At 34.9% G+C, this 18,799-nt stretch overlaps 2 protein-coding genes across 7 annotated transcripts in view; one reads left to right on the top strand and one right to left on the bottom strand.

Moving 5' to 3' along the window:
- LOC129794670 (uncharacterized) overlaps positions 1-18,799 on the bottom strand; it is a 45,499-nt gene that overhangs the window by 14,127 nt on the left and 12,573 nt on the right. For 4 of the 6 annotated variants that reach the window (XM_055835477.1, XM_055835481.1, XM_055835480.1 and 1 more), the window contains exons 7-10: positions 16,811-16,971; positions 16,170-16,733; positions 15,962-16,023; positions 2,648-4,294 (exon numbers count right to left, since the gene is read on the bottom strand). In XM_055835477.1, coding sequence (XP_055691452.1) covers positions 2,648-4,294; positions 15,962-16,023; positions 16,170-16,733; positions 16,811-16,971 — 2,434 coding nt within the window. The remainder of the gene's footprint in view (positions 1-2,647; positions 4,295-15,961; positions 16,024-16,169; positions 16,734-16,810; positions 16,972-18,799) is intronic. The other 2 variants (XM_055835479.1, XM_055835482.1) reach the window with 1 other exon arrangement.
- Positions 5,168-13,287, top strand: LOC129794731 (telomere zinc finger-associated protein). Its single transcript, XM_055835585.1, has one exon. It carries the CDS (start codon positions 12,000-12,002, stop codon positions 13,161-13,163), a length of 1,164 nt encoding a protein of 387 aa, XP_055691560.1. The 5' UTR covers positions 5,168-11,999; the 3' UTR covers positions 13,164-13,287.

Genomic DNA, 18,799 nt, shown 5'->3' with positions numbered 1-18,799 from the left:
ATCTTCCTGCGCGTTCTTGTGCATTTGTACAATAAACCTCATCGTTGAGTTTTCCATACTCTCCTCGTTGGCTTCGTCATTTGATTAAATCTGCATTTCATATTTCTCCTCGTAAGTTATCTCCTATTGTTCATCTGGGTAATTATTGACTGTCTTCTCCACCAGAATTTGTTTTGCAACTTGTTGTGTTTTCTGGATCTGTATTTCCATGGCCATGATTGCCGAACTTTACATCAAACTCCATGGCTGGCCTGGCCATCACTGTGACTACTGCTGCTGGAAATCATTGCCTCCGCTGCTGCTGAACCTTGCTTCTCCATCATCCCAACTCCTATGAACTTCCCTGAAATTCTCCTTGGCACCACACAATGATGCCCTGCATCCGCAAGATACTGAATGGCTCAAAGAATTGCCTGTCTGAGCATTTCCCTCAAAGATTCCAACACCATGGGTACTGCACGAGAAGACACAACCAACCCATTCAGAGGACATAAGTAAACATCGTGATTGAGATTTTTAACCAACACACAGCATAAAATATTCCTTTAATTCAATTTTAAGACCAACAGCAAAATAGAAAACTTCAAATAAATGCATCCACCACTTTTGATGCAAAGTACCCATTTGACAATAATTTTGCTCATTTCTCATTAGAAAATATCAAGGAATGGTGGCACATTTTCCCTCAGTTTTATTTGGGGAACATTCAACACAAAGGAAGGAATGGTTTTCATGTACTTTGGGCCTTATGGATTCATGGAATAACCTCACCAAATGTTTTACCCCATAATCCACAAATCATTTTACCTAGAAACATTTATCTAAATCTTATGTAAATCATAAAGGGCGTTGGTTGTATTTATTTTGTTGTTTTCTCATTTGGGGCAAAAATCTTATGAAACAACTTTAACGAATATTTCGCCCCAAAACCTCAAGATAATTTCCACCAGACTGGGTGGTACACAATTAACTGCCTAAATATTTCCCCATAAGACAACAAATTGGAACGGACTCACCAAATCTGCCAATCTTGTGCTTCACAGCATCACCTTACTTCCATGGTTTTCCTCTTGAGCATCCTTCGCAGCTTCATCTCTCGCCTTCTGGTGGCAGCTTCACGATGGCCTGCTGGAGCTCCATCCTTTTGAACAGTATTGATCTCTCTCTGTTGGAATACGAATGATTTCACGGCATCTTTCTGCAAATAGAACTTGAAAAACATGACCATCTTCTCTTACCCCTCGCCGCAATGGGGTACATAATGTTAGTGGGTCTCTTTATTTGGGATGCGGCTTGAAAATACATCAATTTTCAATTTCTCATTCACACATGGGCGCCCATTCACACAAAAAATTCAAAAATTTTATGAAAAAACTTATCAACGTTGGGATTTCCGAGAAATCCTTGTCCACTGATGTCTCCTTTCCCCTAATCCTGCACTGCAATCTGGAGCTCGTTGAAAAATGAGGGCCTGCGTTGTCTCCGCTGCCGTTGCCCCCTTGCTGATTTTTTGCTTCCATCACGGCGTCCACGGTGTCCGTTGGCTTCCTGATGACATCCACGGGTATCACACGATCTCATTGCAGCACTTCTTTGCAGTCTCTTCACATTTTTGGGGCTCTTGGGAGCTTTCGTCCCTTTCAGTCTTGCACACACGGCACAATTCATTGTCCTTTTCACTCCCGGACAGCATTTTGACGTCACATGCCGTAATGTCTCAATTTTCAGCCTTTTCACCGCAATTTGGGATCCCCATGGCTTGGGTGGTTGCCCCAGAAGATCATCACGCTCTCACACTGCACTTGCGGCCCCATTCCCGGGCTTTTTCACGCATTTCATTGTCTTTCAATGCGCGGCGTCCTTTCTTTTCAACGGATGACGCCTCACTCAAGTTTCGCGACATATTTCGCGAATTTTGTCCCTTCCGCGCTTTGGGTGGCTGCCCCCACACGTTCTCTCAAGTTCACGATCACTGGCAGCCCCCAAATTCACCGTTTTGCCGCGAAATATCCAATTTTTTTCATGACGCCCCGCGGCCGCCATGTTGGAAAACGTCACTTTTTTTTCGATCATTTTTTTCACTCGCGATTTTCACTATTTTTACTCGATTTTCACGGGGTTTTCGACGCACTACCCCTTCTGTGGATCACCCCGGCACTTGTGATCCCACTTCTGAATGAAGAATCGCGACTTGGGGCTTAGAAAAATGAGGACTCTCGCCCCGCCTCATCTCCCTCGCACCGACCCCAATCACGAACTACAGAATTGATTCCACGGAGAATCATACGACGTTTTATACCAACCAAGATGGTCAAACTCCATCAGAGGAAAGGTACACCTACCGGTGCTCTACGGGAGAAGAGAGAGTCCTCTTACGCATAAACAGCACTAGGCTGAGAGGGGAGGTGTTGGGGATTTGTAACACCTCTGGGTAACAAAACTACACCAAATATTTTTATTCTGATAAATACCCTTTTGTGATTTTTTTACAAAACTTTTAAATAAATCAATTAAAAAAAAACGTCCTCAAAGGGTTAACAAATAAAGAAATATTTACGCCGAATGTTTTTTTTTTGCACAACTTCAGGGGAAAGAATTGAAATTTTGAGTTTTTTGAAAGGAATTTAAAAACAAGAATTGGACTTACCTTGTGCCTGTTGCTGATGATAGGCCTGATGTGTTTGATAGAGATGATTCGGTGACACCGTTTGCTGCGGTAAACTCATCTGTGTCTGCCCCGCTTCTGTACGCAACATTGCCACGACGTTATTTGCCATTTGTGCCTGTGTTGGCGTTGGGTTCTTCTGTTGCGTTGGCGTCACCTCCCTCACTTGAGTCTTCTTCACACTCAAATCCAATGTTTGGGGCTCTGGTTCTGTACGCATTGTTGCATACATCTTCATCTGTTGCTCCTTCTGCATGTCCAAGGAGGGGCCCTTTGTGAGTGGCACTGGGGTGATTGTTGCTGCAAATTGCCCCGGAGTGGCTTGAGAGACACCCGGATGGTGCTGAGGGGGCGCCTGAGCGGTCATTAGGGCACGATTTTGACTATTTAGTACGGAAATTGTTGCAAGAGTATCGGACGGATGCTGTGCTGGGGGCTCCTTCACATCCCCGCGCATGTACGTCATCTCCGTGCGTGGTTCCATTGAGAAGGGAGTCTTTATAATGCCCACCTTCGATTGCGTACTCATCTGCGGACCCTGGGATGTCTTCAGGCTCCTCTCAATCACATTCAGCACCACATCACGTACATTTTGCGGCGGTGACGACACCTCCCGCGGCCCGTTTTGCCCCGAAAACGGCAACATGGTGATTGTTGTCTGATTCGGGTAGAGCAAGACTTTGGGACTCTGTCGATTTGCCGGTGATAGCTCATTCTCCTCATCAGCCGTCTCCGTGGCCGATGAATCACATTCCTCAATACTCTTCATTGAATGCCTCTTTGCCGGTTCTGGTTGCACCGCACGCTCCTCTTCTGGCTTCTTCGTCATCACCATCTGCCCCGCGGCCGTGAGAGCTTCCACTTCAACGACTTTATTCACCCCTGAGGCTCCACCAACAACTCCTCCCCCTCCCTGAATGGGAATCTGCCCCGCAGCTTGAAGATTTTGCGGTGGATTTGTCGATGGACTCTCTGCGGATGCTGTGTCACTGTTCGCTTCACGCTCATCACACGACGACGTACTAAAGTCAGACTCATCCACATCCGACAACTCCCCACCATGATGCATCTCACGCATTTCACCGGGATTCTTCTTGTAGTACTCCCCAACGGCCTCCTCCAATCCACACTTTTTCCTATTAATCGAATAAAACATCCGCACCGTTGCCACGGGCTTCCCCATCACCTCCTCCAACTTCTGCCAATTGTGCCCCCATTCCGTCAGGCCCACCTTGAGGCGCCCAATCTCCTCGTCCGTGAACACAGCTGTCTGAATGTGCGGCGCCAATTTCCGCCGGATACGTATGAGGCAGGCGCTGCAGCACTTTTGCACACCCGGTGGAATTTGGAATTCCGCCACAATGGCATCCCGCACATCGGCAGCCAAGTCAAACAGGCGCGTCGGGAGATTCCGGAAGCGCTTCACGCGATCCTTTGCATTGGGGCACGTTGGCAGTGGGCAACTGCTGTACTTTGAACGCAATGATTTGCATTGGCATGTGTTGCACACACGTGCTCCCGGTATGAGATTCCCTTCCGGAATCCCGTACTGTTTGCACCGACTCTTCTCCAATGGGCGACTCCGTGAGCACAGTGTGGCCTTGCACACGAAGCAAAATTGCAGGACATCTAAAAAGGTTGGAGAAAGGAGATATTCTTTAAGCATAAAAGAAAAGAAATTCCTTTCAATTAAATTAAATTATGGAGAAATTGCCTCAAGTCAGGGACGTAGCCAGGGGGGGATGTTTGAGTGTTTAAACGTTAGAAAATAAAGTCTAAAAGTTGGAGAAAATAAAATGACAGACATTTATAAGAAACGTCAAACGAAAAAAAGTATCTAAAGTTAAAACAAACCTCAAATATTAACAAAGGAACACCGAACGTTTGAAAATTAACGTCAAACGTTAGAAAAAGAAGCTTTAGATGTTAAAACTAATGTCAAATATTACCGAAAAGACGTCAAGTGTTAAAGCGAACGTAAAACGTTAGAAAAGAAGCTTGAAATATGTTAAAACAAATGTCAAATATTACCGAAAAAACGTTAAAAATTAAAAAAAAAAATCGTCAGACGGTAAAACGATGGACAAATAATAACAAACAAACGTCAAACGTTAGAAAAAATGTCAGACACAAAAAAAACAAACGGCAAACGTCCTAAAATATGCGAAACTTTAGAAAAAGACTTTTAGACGCTGCAACAATCGCCAAATAAACGTCGTACGATAGAAAAAAAAAGTATGAAACGTTAGAAAAGAATCGTCAAACGTCGTAAAATATGTCAAAAACAAGAAAAGTGATAAACATTAGAAGAAAAAGCCATCAGACGTTGAAACGAATGTTAACAAAAAGAAAGTCAAAAGTTCGACAAAAGAATCAAACGTTAAAAAAAAGGAGTAAGAATTTAAAAAAAATTCATTGAACAATAAAAATTAACATCAAACATTGGAAAAGAACTGTCAAACGTTTAAAATGTCAAAATGACTTAAAAATTAGAAGAAAAAACATATTTTTAAATACATTTATGACTACGCCCTTGTGATTGTCTTCTTGTGCCCAAGATTTTCTTTTTTTTTAAATTTCTTTTTCAATAATTAACCCTTTCGTGTCCTCATGAAGTATAGAAATATTGAAACATTTGATCTTTTCATTGCGATAGATATTGTATGAAATTCAACGCATTTTCTTTTAAGTTGGAAAAACAATTAAATTCATTAAAAATCTGGAAAATGCAATATTGGGTTATCCAATATTTATTCGGACTAAGACCCATAAGAAAAAAATAGTTTTATATGGGAAAAAATTCGAATATTTCACATTTGGATATACGTATGACCCAAAGAATGCTAAAGGGTTAAGCAGGAGTTGTTAAAATACAAAGATTAATGTTTTTTTTTAGTAGTTATTTAAAATAGTCATAATTTCGAAATAAATTCCGGAAAAAATATTTCTTTCACTTCCAAATGTCAAAGAACGGATTCTACGGAAGTGATTGCTAATTTAATTGGTAAAAACTATGCAAAAATTGGCATCCGGAAAAGGATAAATGAGTTCCCGGAATATGAAAGTCATACTTCCGGATTATTAAAAATAACGTCTGAAAGAATGCAAAATTAGTGTTCTAAGAAAAATTAGATTTCTTCGTGATTTTATGTAATTTGTATACAAAAGAAAAGCAAAAAATAATAATAACTAAATGCTAAAAAAAATCCTATTTAATGTGCTCAATTTGATTTTGAAATTTAAAAAAAAACCAGAAGGGCAAGCAGAGAAAGAAAAAGGAGTTTTATGCTGGTTATATGTGTATTAAAATCAATACATTTATTTCCCAAAAACCATGTACCTATATAATATTATTTCTCTTCTCTTGTGGAAATTGTGCAAATATAATTATCATTAAAAGATTTATAACTTCAACTCAGCATTTCTCCGATTAAGTCAATATTGCCATATTGTAACCACCACATTTCCTCTCTGCAAATAATATTTCTACCCCTTATTTAAACTCTACCGTTTACTTTTTTATCTCCTCTCCATCCCTTCGTGAGTTCTCTTCTCTCATCTCTGACTCTGATTCTGTATGTTATGTAGGTTTTCACTCAATCACCCCTCTTTTCGTTTCTTTTCCACCCACTCTCTTCATCCCCTTCTGCATCCCTTTTATTTTTACATTTCACAATTTTCACATTTTCTCTTGCACTTCCCCCTTTTATGTTATACTACAAAACGATAGAAAAAAGGAAAGGAGAAAAAACAACTCAATATAGGATCACAAGTGCAGGAATCAACCTTTTTAAAAAACTGATTTGTCTGTTTTTTTTTTAAAGGTTTGAAGGGCGAAATGTCCATTCAAAAAAAAACTAGGTTTAGGTAGACCAAAAACTCAGACTTTTTTTTTTTAATATTTCTGAAATTTCTGGCAAAGAAAACATTCAAGAATGTTAGATTATTGACCTTGATTGAACTCAAGTCCTAAATAGAAATCCTGTGTCTTAATTTTAGATTCAAAAAACTTCTTCACTCTCTTCACTGAAACTCTGACAAATTCATAATAACTATATAAACCATAATGTAGGTTCAGTTCGTCATTTTAAACCGGACTAAAATGTAATTTCTTCATTTGAGATTCCTGGACTTCTGGAAAGAACTATTAGCCTTTTAGACAAAAACTCTAGAATTTTGTTTCAGATTCTTGGACTTCTGATCTTGAAATCAGCTTGAAAATTAACGATTTCTAGACTTTTGAACACAAAATCAATCTAAGAATTTCAGATTTCTGAACTTCTAGACAATATATTCTGTCTTTTTATTTTCAAATTCCAGGAATTCGGGATTAAATTTCATCTCCTTTTATTAAGAAATATTAGACTTCTGAGCAGAGTCCTTCTTTTTTTTGTTGTCAGATACTTTGACTTCAAGACAGAAACTCATTCTCTTCATTTAAGATTTCTGAGGTTCAGAACAGAATTTTGGTTCTGATTCATTAGATTCCTGAATTTTAAGGCAGATATTCCGTTCCTCTCATTTCGGATTCTTAAATTTCACTTTTTTTTTAGAAATACCTGAATATTCTTACTTAGAAAAATCATTCATTAAATACGTCAAATTAAAATGAAATTAATCCCCCCCAAAATTCCGGACATTTCCATTTTGTTGTCCTCCCTCAATTAGGAAAAACGAGTTGAAAATTGTGTGTAAATTAATTGATTTAATGACTTATAAATTAATTAAAATTAAATTGAATTATAAAGCTCCAATTTTGTAAAATGATAAAAGAAATTTTTTATATGATTTGTAAAAAAAAAGAGAGATAGGTTACTATTTGTATTACTGCCACAGAAAATTGCTGGGAAAATCCACCCCCCATAAGCATACACAGTGCCTGCCCACACGCCCTCCCTCCTCACCACTGAACATCCCAAAAATTTCCATCCGGAATCGAGTGGAAAATCCAAATATATACATACAGTGAGATTTAATGCGTGTGCAAGAGAGGAAGTTAATTGGGAATGTTAGTGTCAATATTAAATGAATGATACATTTGCTGTGATTAAGAGACAAAATGAATTACATTTCTCTCATATTTAATATTGTGATCCCCACACATACATAACCACCATACACAGCAACCTCTCCTCTCTACCCGCATCCCCTCATCATCCATCCCCCTAAGCGTTCTGTATGTATTCAATGTGCTCATTTTTATTGTAAAAAAATCATTTTTTTCTTCCTGAGAGATAAAACTTTTTTTTTAAGCTCTTTATTTTCCATTCAGATAAATCTTAATTTCAAAATAAAAATTGACTTGCAGTGATTAATGTAACACATGTGTTAGTATCTCAGTGTACTCCTTATACATATTTTTGGTGCAGTGGTTAAGGCACAAGGCTATCACAGTGTAAATCATGAGTTCAAATCCAATGATGGAATTTTTTTTCTTCATCAATTTCCTCAATTTCCTTCCCAAAACACTTTTTCCTATGCAATAAAAATTCTAAAAATCAATTTTTCGTAAAGTAGAAGAAACTTTTCTTCTGAAATAATGCAAATGTCTGAAAAATTGCATTTAACATTTACATTAAATTCAGTCTAATTTTGATTGTCTGTCAGCCAACCCCATTGAATTTAATAAAAAAAAGATAAAATTAAAAATTCGAATAAATATTGGACAAACCAATATTACGGAGCGAACCTCTTGCATACACATTGCTTTCTTTTCATCCAATTAGACAAATTTACCGCGAAATGTTACATTTTCATTTTCACCATATTTTCTATCTCACTTCTGGTGCGCGCCAAATTCAAATTATTATATATTTTATTTTAAAATAGTTTCTTTAACAACAAAAACTCTCACACTTTCCTGCAAAAATCACTGTTTTTCGTTAAAAAAAATTTTTTTCTCATTAGAATATTTTATACTTTTATACGGAGCAAACTTCCTTGCATACCCTTTGCTCTTTTCCCCTCATTTCCATTTTCACCATTCAAAATCACCATCTTTTCTATCTCACCTCTGGTGCGCGCCAAATTCAATTTAAATTCTTTTTTTTATAGTTTTCCTAACAATTCTAGTTTTTCGTTAAAAAAATTGTTATTTTCTCATTAAAATATTTCTTTCTTTGGAACTTTATCATGCTTAATTAGAGAGAGAATTTATATATTTATTTTGTCAGCAAATTTGACTTTATATTAATTAAATATTCCTCTCCATTTCATATAATCTCTATATTACACATTCACATTTGAATTTTCTCTGTGTGAAATTTAATCAAATCACGCTTGAATGATTGAAAAACAATTCAGCAAAATGAAGAACAAACAGATGAATTTTCAATTGAATGATTTCCCGAGATTTTTCTGTAATGTACACACACCATTCAATTGGAATTTCTCTCTCTCTCTCCCAGTTCTCCTTCCTTTTTTTTCTCCGGAATAATACCTGCGCAGATTGGCTTGGTATCTTTTGAACAATTTGTGGAGGTTAAAAGGGATTTAGGGAATTTTTCTTTAAAATAAAAAGTAGCTTAATCATCTTATTAGACACATTTTCATCCCTCCCCGTAAAAAGTCTCTCAAACATTAGCATTTTTTGCTCCTTTTTTTATCAACAAATTCCTCCTGGAAAATTGGAGGGGAAGGTCCTTTTTTTTAGGGAGGAGGGGTAAGTGAGGAGAAAATGCGCCCTAGAGTGAAAATCACGCGCGTTTTCTGGCCAATATAAAACCTCATGTTACATCAAAATACCCTTCAGTTGCAATTCAGACAATCCTCTTGCATTTTCCACCGGATTCTCGTGGATTTTTTAGTCGCTCTCTCATTCACATTTTTTTTACACCGCTCGCGTAAAGTACTCGTGCTCTCTCCAGGAAATCCTGCAGTGCTTCGTGTACAACATTTTTTTTTTTATTATTCATTTAATTGTGTTTGCACTTTTTTTTTCCTTTCCCCACCAAATACACATACAGAGAACACAAAAAAAATTAAATCAGCGAAAATGCGTCTAACGAACGAGAACGCACCATCAAATTAATTACAAACCAATTAATTATTCAAAACTCAGAACATAAAAGCCTTCGCGTAATATTTGTATATGGAGATTTTTTTTTGGTTCATTCTGTGTGTTAATATTCCTTTTTTTTCTCTCTCTTCTTCCCTCTCAAATTGACTCCAAAATCCAACAGATAGACTTGTCAAGAAGAGAGAATTACTAAAGAAAGAAAAACAAAAAAAATCTATCCACGATTTTTTTGTCATTTAAATTCCTTTTTATTAAAAATGTGCTGCAATTAAAAATTCAAATGAGAAACAGAATGGAATAGAAAGCTCTTCAAGCTCCTCTCAAGATTTCAAGCACAGCAGTGAGGGGACATCAAAGAGAACTTTCAAACGTGACTATTAGCACATTTTAATATTTTTATGGTGCACTAATTGGTTAAATATAATTTTGCAAAATGCGAGAAGAAGTGTCAATGAAGAATTTTAATGGAACGACACATTTTCTTTAGAAGAAGAAGAAGCAATCAAAGCCATTTGTTTTCTTTCTCTCTCATTTTTAATTTAGTTTTAAAATTGAATTTAAAAGAATTCTATTGAAAGTTCTAAAGAAGTTTCTTTGACTTTTACAGGATTTTTTTTTAGTTTTAAAAGAATTTTATTGAGTGAAAAGGAATTTAAGAATTTTATTCTTAATTTTTAAGTAATTTTTTTGAACATTTATGAACGTTTCTGCGTCCCCAAGAATTTTATTTATACTTTCAAAGGAAGTTTAAGGTGTTATTAGATTGAGAAATTGGGAATTTTTGAAATTCTCCTTCCGGTGTTATTAGAATTTTTTGCAGTTTCTTGCTAATTTCTTAAGAAAATTCAATTAAAAGAATTTTTTTGAAAATTTCGAAGGATTTTCTATGATTTTTTAAGAATATTTTACTTTTTTTAGTTTCAAAAAAAATCTATTGAGTAAAAAAAAATTAAGAATATTGGTTTTAGTTAAAAAAAAATGAGTAAAAAAAATTAAGAATTTAATTTTTAATCTAAAAATTTTATTCTTCATTTTAAAGTATGTTCTTGAATTTTTGTGAATGTTCTTGCATTCCAATAATTTCATTTACTTTTAAAAGAAGTTTATGGAGTTAAAAAGATTTTTTTCTTAATTTTTTAAGTAGTTTATCAAACTATTCTAAATGTTTTTTGATTTTTGAAAAACTTAACTCATTTTACGCCCAGAAATAAGCCCTAAATAAGCTTAAATGATCAGACTACAACAAATATTCTTTAAAAAAAATACTTCTATGACTAATAAAAATGATTAAAATACAAAGTTTCATTAAAAAGTGCTAAATAATTATCAAAAAAAAACTAAATATGTGTTAAATTACTGAGAATAAAACTCTTGTGAACGTTACAGAATCTTCAAATATTTGTTTCAATTTTATAGTGCGCACGGACTGTAAATGTGTTAACCCTTTGAGGACTGATGAAAACATAAAATTTCATAAAATTTTGTGAAACAACAATTAATAAACATACGAAAATTATGTGAAAGTTTTACATAGAATTTATACTGGACACATATATTTCATTCGTTTTTTCGCAATACATGAAATTTTGAAAAATTCCATGAAATTTTGGAAATATTTGAAAATCTTTGAAAATAAACGTGAAAATGTAGGAAATTTTCAATAAATTTTAACTAAAAGTGCATAATATTGAGTTCTGTGTCTCGCTAAAATACCAGAGATTTTTATTCTTGTAAAATTAGACATATTTTTACGGTTAAAGTTTTTGTAAACCCCTAAAACCCCAAATAGCTCTTGATTTATAGCAAATAAAAAATAAAGATTTTTTATAAAGACTTTTTAAATGAACAAGCAATGTTTTGTCCTCATTCATATTGTGAAAACTCAATTATTCTTTTAATTTGACAATAGCTAGCATCTAAACTAAATTCTGCTTTAAATTAATCACTTATTACTTGAACTATAACATTTAATTTTCCCCAGACGAAAAATAGCTAAAATACAAGACTTAATAATAATATTAAGATCACAATTTTCTTAATAAAAAGAAGCCCTTACGTTTGATTTAACCTGAGAGCCCCCTCTTACTTGCTTTTCATAATGGAAAAAATCAAATTTTTCATCAGAAAAAATGCAAAGTGCTCGTTTATCGATTTCATTTGCGTTTTTTCTTGTGATTTAAATTCAGAATTACATTTTAAAAAATCCAAAATCATAAAATTCGTCCTCAAAGGGTTAATAATGCTTCACAGATAATCTTCAAAAACAAAGACGAAATAACCGACAAAATAAATCAGAAAAGATTGAAAAGGAGAAAAATGTTCAACTACTGGAACGTAGCAGCAGCAGGTCATCCAATCCCCGATCTTATCCTTGATATTGGATCACCTCCAGCCAAGAGATTTGCCGTGCACAGCTCCGTGGTTATCCATCATAGTCACTACTTAAGGAATCTCATTGGTGACTGCAGAGATTCTACTACACCGGAGAAGACACTCTACCTCCCAACAATTTCCAGTGAACAATTCAGTATCCTGCTGAACTACATGTACACCGGATTCCTGGATATTGGACCTGAGACCGTCTTCAGTGTCCTCCTAGCCGCCCATACGCTGCATATGCCAAAAGTTCTCGAACTCTGTACATCCTACATGCTACAGAATCAACTCCGGGAGGAATGGACGGGTGGTAACTACGGGGGTAATCCTTCTGTCTTGGCTGCTGCTTGTGGTGATGCCACAACCAATGATGAGGGGAAAATACATCAGCAATGCGTGAAAATTGTCAAACCAATTGCAAGTAAAGCACAAAGAGCTGATTTTAGCTTCATCTCCTCACCAGCAGCTTGTATTCTCCTTCCGAGTGCTTCAGAGACACCCTTTAGGGCTGTTAATACGTCGGTAGTGGCCAATGAGGGTGGCAATGCAGTCAAGAGCCCCCCAACATGCCTCCGAGACAGGAATGCACCAACCCCATCGAATGCATCACAATGCAGCGACAACAACAACCCCAAAAGTGACACAAACAACACATCTCGTGCCATTGTGGACATTGCTAGTTGCGATGGACCCGTACGCTTCCGTCGTGTCCTCAATCTTGCCATCTTTCACGACACATCATCCCAGCAGCAAGAGGATGATGAAGAATCCCAAAATATTCCAACAAAGCTCAATAGCAAGACAACAACAAATCAACAGCAGAGCAACGAAGTCTTTTCCTGCCTTCACTGCAAGCACACATTTCGCTCACAATATTGCTACCTAAAGCACGCCAAGAGGCACCTCTATCCACCAGATACAACACCCAAATCCCCGCAGCAGCAGCAACCCTCCTCCAAATCTCCCAGCATCCCCGATGAGGCTACTCACAGCACCAACGTCCAATACTATCCGTGCAAAATATGCGGTTGCAAATTCCCCAGCTACTACTTTGTCCACAAGCACCGAAAACTATGCCATCGGGGCTCAAGCAGCGAAGAATAGAACCACCCCCACCACCCACAGGAAAAAAAGGGACACCTTTATCGCCAATCAATTGATTCATTCAGTATGAATAAATAATAAAAAATTCACCCACCGCACATTCATACAAAAAACCAACCCTTCTCCCTCTCTCTCTCTCATCCCCCCCCCCAATCAAAATTGAAATGAAAAATTTCATTTATATTTTATAAAATAAACAAATCAATACAAATTTATCTGATTTCAAACAAACAAACACACACACACAACTCTTCTGCAGAGAATTTCATCAAAACATAATATTGGAGAGAATTTCCCTTCACAAAGTAATTTTCTTACTAAGAAAACGACGATGGGGGTTTGTCCCATTTTTTCTTCTTCTTTGGGGGGTATAAGGGAATTCTCAAGAAAATTAATTTAATCAATAATTGTGAGAGAGAGAAAGAAATTGTATTCATACAAAAAAAATCAAAGACATATCAATAAAGAATCTTCCTGTTTTCTTTTGTGAAAAAATGAGTTTTTTTTCTTTGGCAAGTGTTTCAATGATGGATAAAATACTTCTTCACTATTTAAAGAAAAACTTTGGTTAAAAATCGATGAAATGATCAGCAAAAAAGAATTTTAACCGATTTTATGGGTGACTACGAAGGAAATCTTCAATGAAAAGATAAAAAAAAAGAATTGATTTAAATGGTCAAAAGCACCAAAGTTAATCAGTCAAAGGTATAAACAAGTCAAAGAAACAGAAGTTAATTCGGTTAAAAACATCAAAATGGAACAATCAAAATAATAAAATTAACCCTTGAAGGATTCTGCTGGCCATTGTGACCAATTTTATTTTTAAAAATCGTCACAGAACTTTTCATGATAAATTCTACATCTGTGTGTAGGGAATTTCAATTACCTAATTCCAGTTCATTGAAAGAAAACTTTGAAAAAACATTTTCTTTTTGTAAGAAAATTAGGGTCAAGGTTTTAAAGTTAAAAGGGTTAAAAGCGCAGAAGTTATTCAATGAGAAAAAAAAGGTAAGAAAAGAATAAAATTAATCGTGATTCTATTGAAAAGAAACTTTTCTTTTCATATAAAAATGTAATTTTAGATCTCATATAGCCAAGACACAATTTCTTACTATAAAATAGCAAAACGATGATTTCGTAGTTGAACGAAAAAAAATGTTATGAAGACCTTTCATAGGAATATCATGTAGTTTTATTCATATATACCCTAAATTGAATGTTAAAATTTGATTAAATCTGACTGTTTACCTTTTCTTCACATTAATGTGTCTAGGGTGCCATAAGATTTTTTTTCGTAGGTACTCAAATGCAAAAATTTTCAGAATTAATTAGATAAAGAAAAGAAAGTTTTCCCATCGTCTGAAAATTGATGGAAAATCAAGAATTTTTAAGCCCTACACTGACAATAGGCTCAAATTTTGAGTCCATTTTGCAGGAAAAAATCAAATTCTTTTTATGTTCTCACACACAGACAGCAGTATATTGATTAAAATTTAATTATCATTCGATTTTTGTTAATATTTTTTAAGATTAATTAAATTATTAATATTTTTGGCTATCTTGTAGAATTTTTATGATTTTTTTTAAAATTATTCCGTTAGTTGGACTTAATCTTACTTCCAATTGCTATAAAACTGACAATCAGCTCCCTCAGTGAATGTATTTTGAAGTTTAGAATTTTATAGCAAATAGTGGTTATCCTTTAAAAACGTCTAACTTGCAAAGGATGACCGTATGAGGCGCTTTAGTCAAAAATAAACTTCTCTTTAGCCGCCACAATATTTTACCAATGAAATTCCCACAAAATCTTTTTTTTTCCGAGATTCTTCTTTCGCGAGAGATCTTTAAGACAGAAAATTACAAAAAAAAACTTCTGCTTTGTGATGATTAACGACCCTTATGCAATACAACAAGTTTTTTTCTTAATCCTCAAAAGCGTCAAAAACGTTTAAAGTTTTTTGTTGTTGTTGTTTTCATTCAATTATATTGCCTTCATGCCTTCAATGAATAACATTATTAGTCACACCTTCTGACTTTATGAATCATTTCCCAAAACAATTTATATACAATGTACCTCCTCAATTCTAAACAATTTTCCATTCCACACCTCACATTGCTTATTAGCAAAATCAAAAAACTCTTTAAAAAGTAATTTTAAAAGAATTTTATGTGAAGAAATTTTTGAGAAAAAAAAATGAGAAATAATCTTTAAAAAAAATAAAAGAAAATATTGCGGAAACTTTCAATGCAGGGGCGTAGTTAGAAATCTATTTAAGGGGATCTGTTTTAGAGAATAAAATTGTTGGCAGTTTATTTGTAAATTTCTAACGTTTGCCGTTCTTTTTACTAACCGTTGGTCTTCAAAAAAAAAACGTTTAACCTTTCTTTACCAACTTTTTGCGTTCTTTTTCCAAACTCTGACGCTGCTTATTTAACATTTGACATTTACTCTAATGTTTTAAGTTCCATTTTTAGATTTTGACGTTTTTTTCTAACGTTTCATGTTTTCTATTTTTTTTTTAAATGAGAGAAAAGTGAAAATCTTATAAAAAAAAACTTAAACTGCTTGTACTTTTAATGTGTTTTCTCCTTTAATTTTTCTTCTAACTTATCAAATTCTATTAAACTCATTAAATTAAATTTAAAAAAAAAAATCATATTTTTAAGAAAAAATCCTTCAAAAATCTTCCCAAAAAAAGAAAACATTTAACATTTCCCCTTGAACTCTCTTCTCACAACAACCGAACCCGGCACACATGAGGCACAAGAAGCGAGGGAATATAAGTAAAAACACTCACCTTTATCCACTGCAATGATTTCCGTTGAGTCATCTTTACCAGTTCTTTCCAGTGTGATGCTGCTAGTGGGGGAAAAAGAGTAAATAAAAATATTTTAGAGTGAAAAAAAAACTTCAAAACCTGCATGGAAGAGCCACAAATCAACTCATTTCTTGTGGAAAATTCCATAAAAAAAATTCTCTAGAATTGATCAAAAAAAAAAACTCACCTGAGGTCCTTCTTTGACGTTGCATGTGACTCCATTTGATGGAGAGGCACTGAATGAGTGTCAATTGCACCAAATTCCGCGGAATTGGTGCTTTTCTCCGTGGCTGCACCACCTTCACTTGGGGCATCATCTTTTCGGGTGGAAAACCCCGAAAATGTCTCCCCGCCCGACGATGTGGTTTGCTGGCTTTCATTCTCCACATGATTCTGCCCCGATGCCGTCACTGTGGGTTGACTTGACTCAGCGGCACCTTCCGCCGCTGATGCCGCTGGTGCGCCCTCCTGAACAGCACCAGCCGGTTGACTATTGACCGGTGTCTGCCCAATGAGAGCTGTACTTGTTGTACTTGTACATCCCGTTGTTGTTGTTGTTGCTACTGATGCTGCAGCAGCAGTAGACGTTGCTACTGTAGCTGCTGCTGCTGCTGCTGCTACTGAAGAGACGGGAGTGGCTGTTCCACTCCCAGCTGTACTATTCCCCGCCCCAGAAGATTGATTGCTGGCCGTTGATGTTGCCGTTGAACGATCACGTACACCGATTTTTTGTTGCTGTTCCCTTTGCAATCTATTTGTGACACAAAAAACACAATTTTAATAAAAAATCCTCTAAAAGATTAAAAAAGAAAAGAAAAGGAAACTCACCTCGTCGTGACGCCCGTTGTTAGTGCATCGATAATACATTGGGATTGATTTATTGTCGACTTCTGAGGATTCTTTGAACTTCTCGTCCTCTGACGTGCCTTCCGCAGTAGTTGCTTGTAGTTGTCTGTCTTCTTACTCAAATAGTAGTATCTAACACAGTCCTGTTGTTAAAAGAAAAAAATAAATAAAAATAATTAATTTAATAAAATTCCTTTGAAAATAAGAAGTGTGACGTCATTGTTTACATTTTTTTAAGCAATGGGTGAAATTCGCTATTCAGACAGACTTAAGATTCCGTAAGAAAGACTTATGTTTTCTTAAGATTCCTTAAGTTTTCTTAAGAATGTCTTAAACTATCATAAGATTTCTTAATATTCTTAGAAAAAAACCTTTAGATTTCATAAGAAAAATTTAAATTTTTTAAGTTTTTTAAACTAAACTATTTCTTTAGTAAATCAAGTTAATTGCATATTTTTTAATTATTTTTACAAAGACGATTATAGAAAGAATCATCGAAAATGTGCGTTTAGCCCGACTAATTCAGCCTGACTGAAGAAATCATTATTTTCCCTTAAGAAAAATTAAAAAAATTTCATTTTTCATTTTAAAAATCTTAAAGTTTTCTTAAGAAATCTTTTTTTTTTTAAAAGAAACTTAAGAAATCTTATGAAAACTTAAGGCATTGTTAAGAATCTTGAGAAAACTTTAAGAATCTTAAGAAAACTTAAGTCTGTCTAAATAGTGAATTTCACTCAATATTTTTGATAAATTCTTATTCTTCTTTTATACTTTTTTTATTAGATTGTACGTGAATTTCGATTATTTCCTCAAATAAGATCATAACTTATCGGGGGAATGAAAAAATACTTTCCTTACACATCCCCCAAATAAAATATTTTCATCTCATTTGTCCTAAAAGGGTTAATTATATTCATTTTCTTCCCACTTTCTTCATTCACCTCAAAGACATTTTTTTTCTTCAAATATCTTCCATTTAAAAACCACGTAAGAAGAGATTTTATTGGTTTATTCATTTTTTGTGCATTCTCTGCGGTTATCTGTGTGCTTATGAATCAAATTTCCATTTCACACAGAAGAATGTGGAAAAAAGAAAAAGAAAACAAGGGCGTAGTCAGAAATCTATTCAAGGAAATTTTCTTTTCTTTTTTTTCAATTTTAAAAGTCAGAGATGAATTAGAAAATGATTTAAAATTGCATTAAAAATGATTAAGTGACTTTTCTTCGTAACGTTTTATGTAAATTTTTAATATTTGACGTTTCTTTTCTAATATTTGACATTCATTTAAACGTCTAACTGTCCCCGTTTAATGTTTGATGTTACTTTTTCGACATTTAATGTTCGTCAGACATTTTTTCTAACATTTAATACTTCATTTCTCTTCCGGGATTTTCGTCGGTTAAAAATGGAGTTCTCACCCAAAAAAAACTCACATTTTCCAGAGCTTTCGGCTCCGTTTGGAGCCTTCTTCAGTGGTCACGCGTGGGGAAATTTTTCCTATATCTGGGCGTATCGGAATTTGGCAGAACGAAAAAGTAATCTATACACTCAACGGAGTTCCACTTCGTCATTTTTCATTACAAAGGAGAAAACATTTTAAACTTTTGACTTTTGTTTTCTAAATTGACGTTTCTTTATTAACATTTGACGACCGTTTTAACATCTGACGCTCATTTTTCTTAACGTTCGACATTCTTTTTCAATATTTAATGAGTGTGCTAACATCAAACGCTTTTTTCTAACGATCAATCCTTTATTTTCAATGTTCGATCGTTTCTTTTCAAACCTTTTTTATACCTTTGACGTTTCTGTATTACATTTGACATTTCTTTAAACGTCTGATAGTTCTTTTCGTTCTTTTCTGAAGTTTGACATATTTTCTAAGGTTTAACGTTTTTTTTTAACATTTGACAATATTGTTTTAACATCAGACGCTCTTTTTCTAACGTTTTATGCCTTATCTTTGGAAG

This window comes from Lutzomyia longipalpis, chromosome 4, assembly GCF_024334085.1.
Source record: "Lutzomyia longipalpis isolate SR_M1_2022 chromosome 4, ASM2433408v1".
Lineage (NCBI taxonomy): Eukaryota > Metazoa > Arthropoda > Insecta > Diptera > Psychodidae > Lutzomyia > Lutzomyia longipalpis.
Note: the sequence above shows the minus strand (reverse complement) of the source record. Positions and strands in the feature narration are given on the sequence as shown.

Coding starts and splice junctions, on each gene's coding strand:
- LOC129794731 (XM_055835585.1), top strand. CDS start 12,000: ATGTTCAACTACTGGAACGTAGCAGCAGCAGGTCATCCAATCCCCGAT.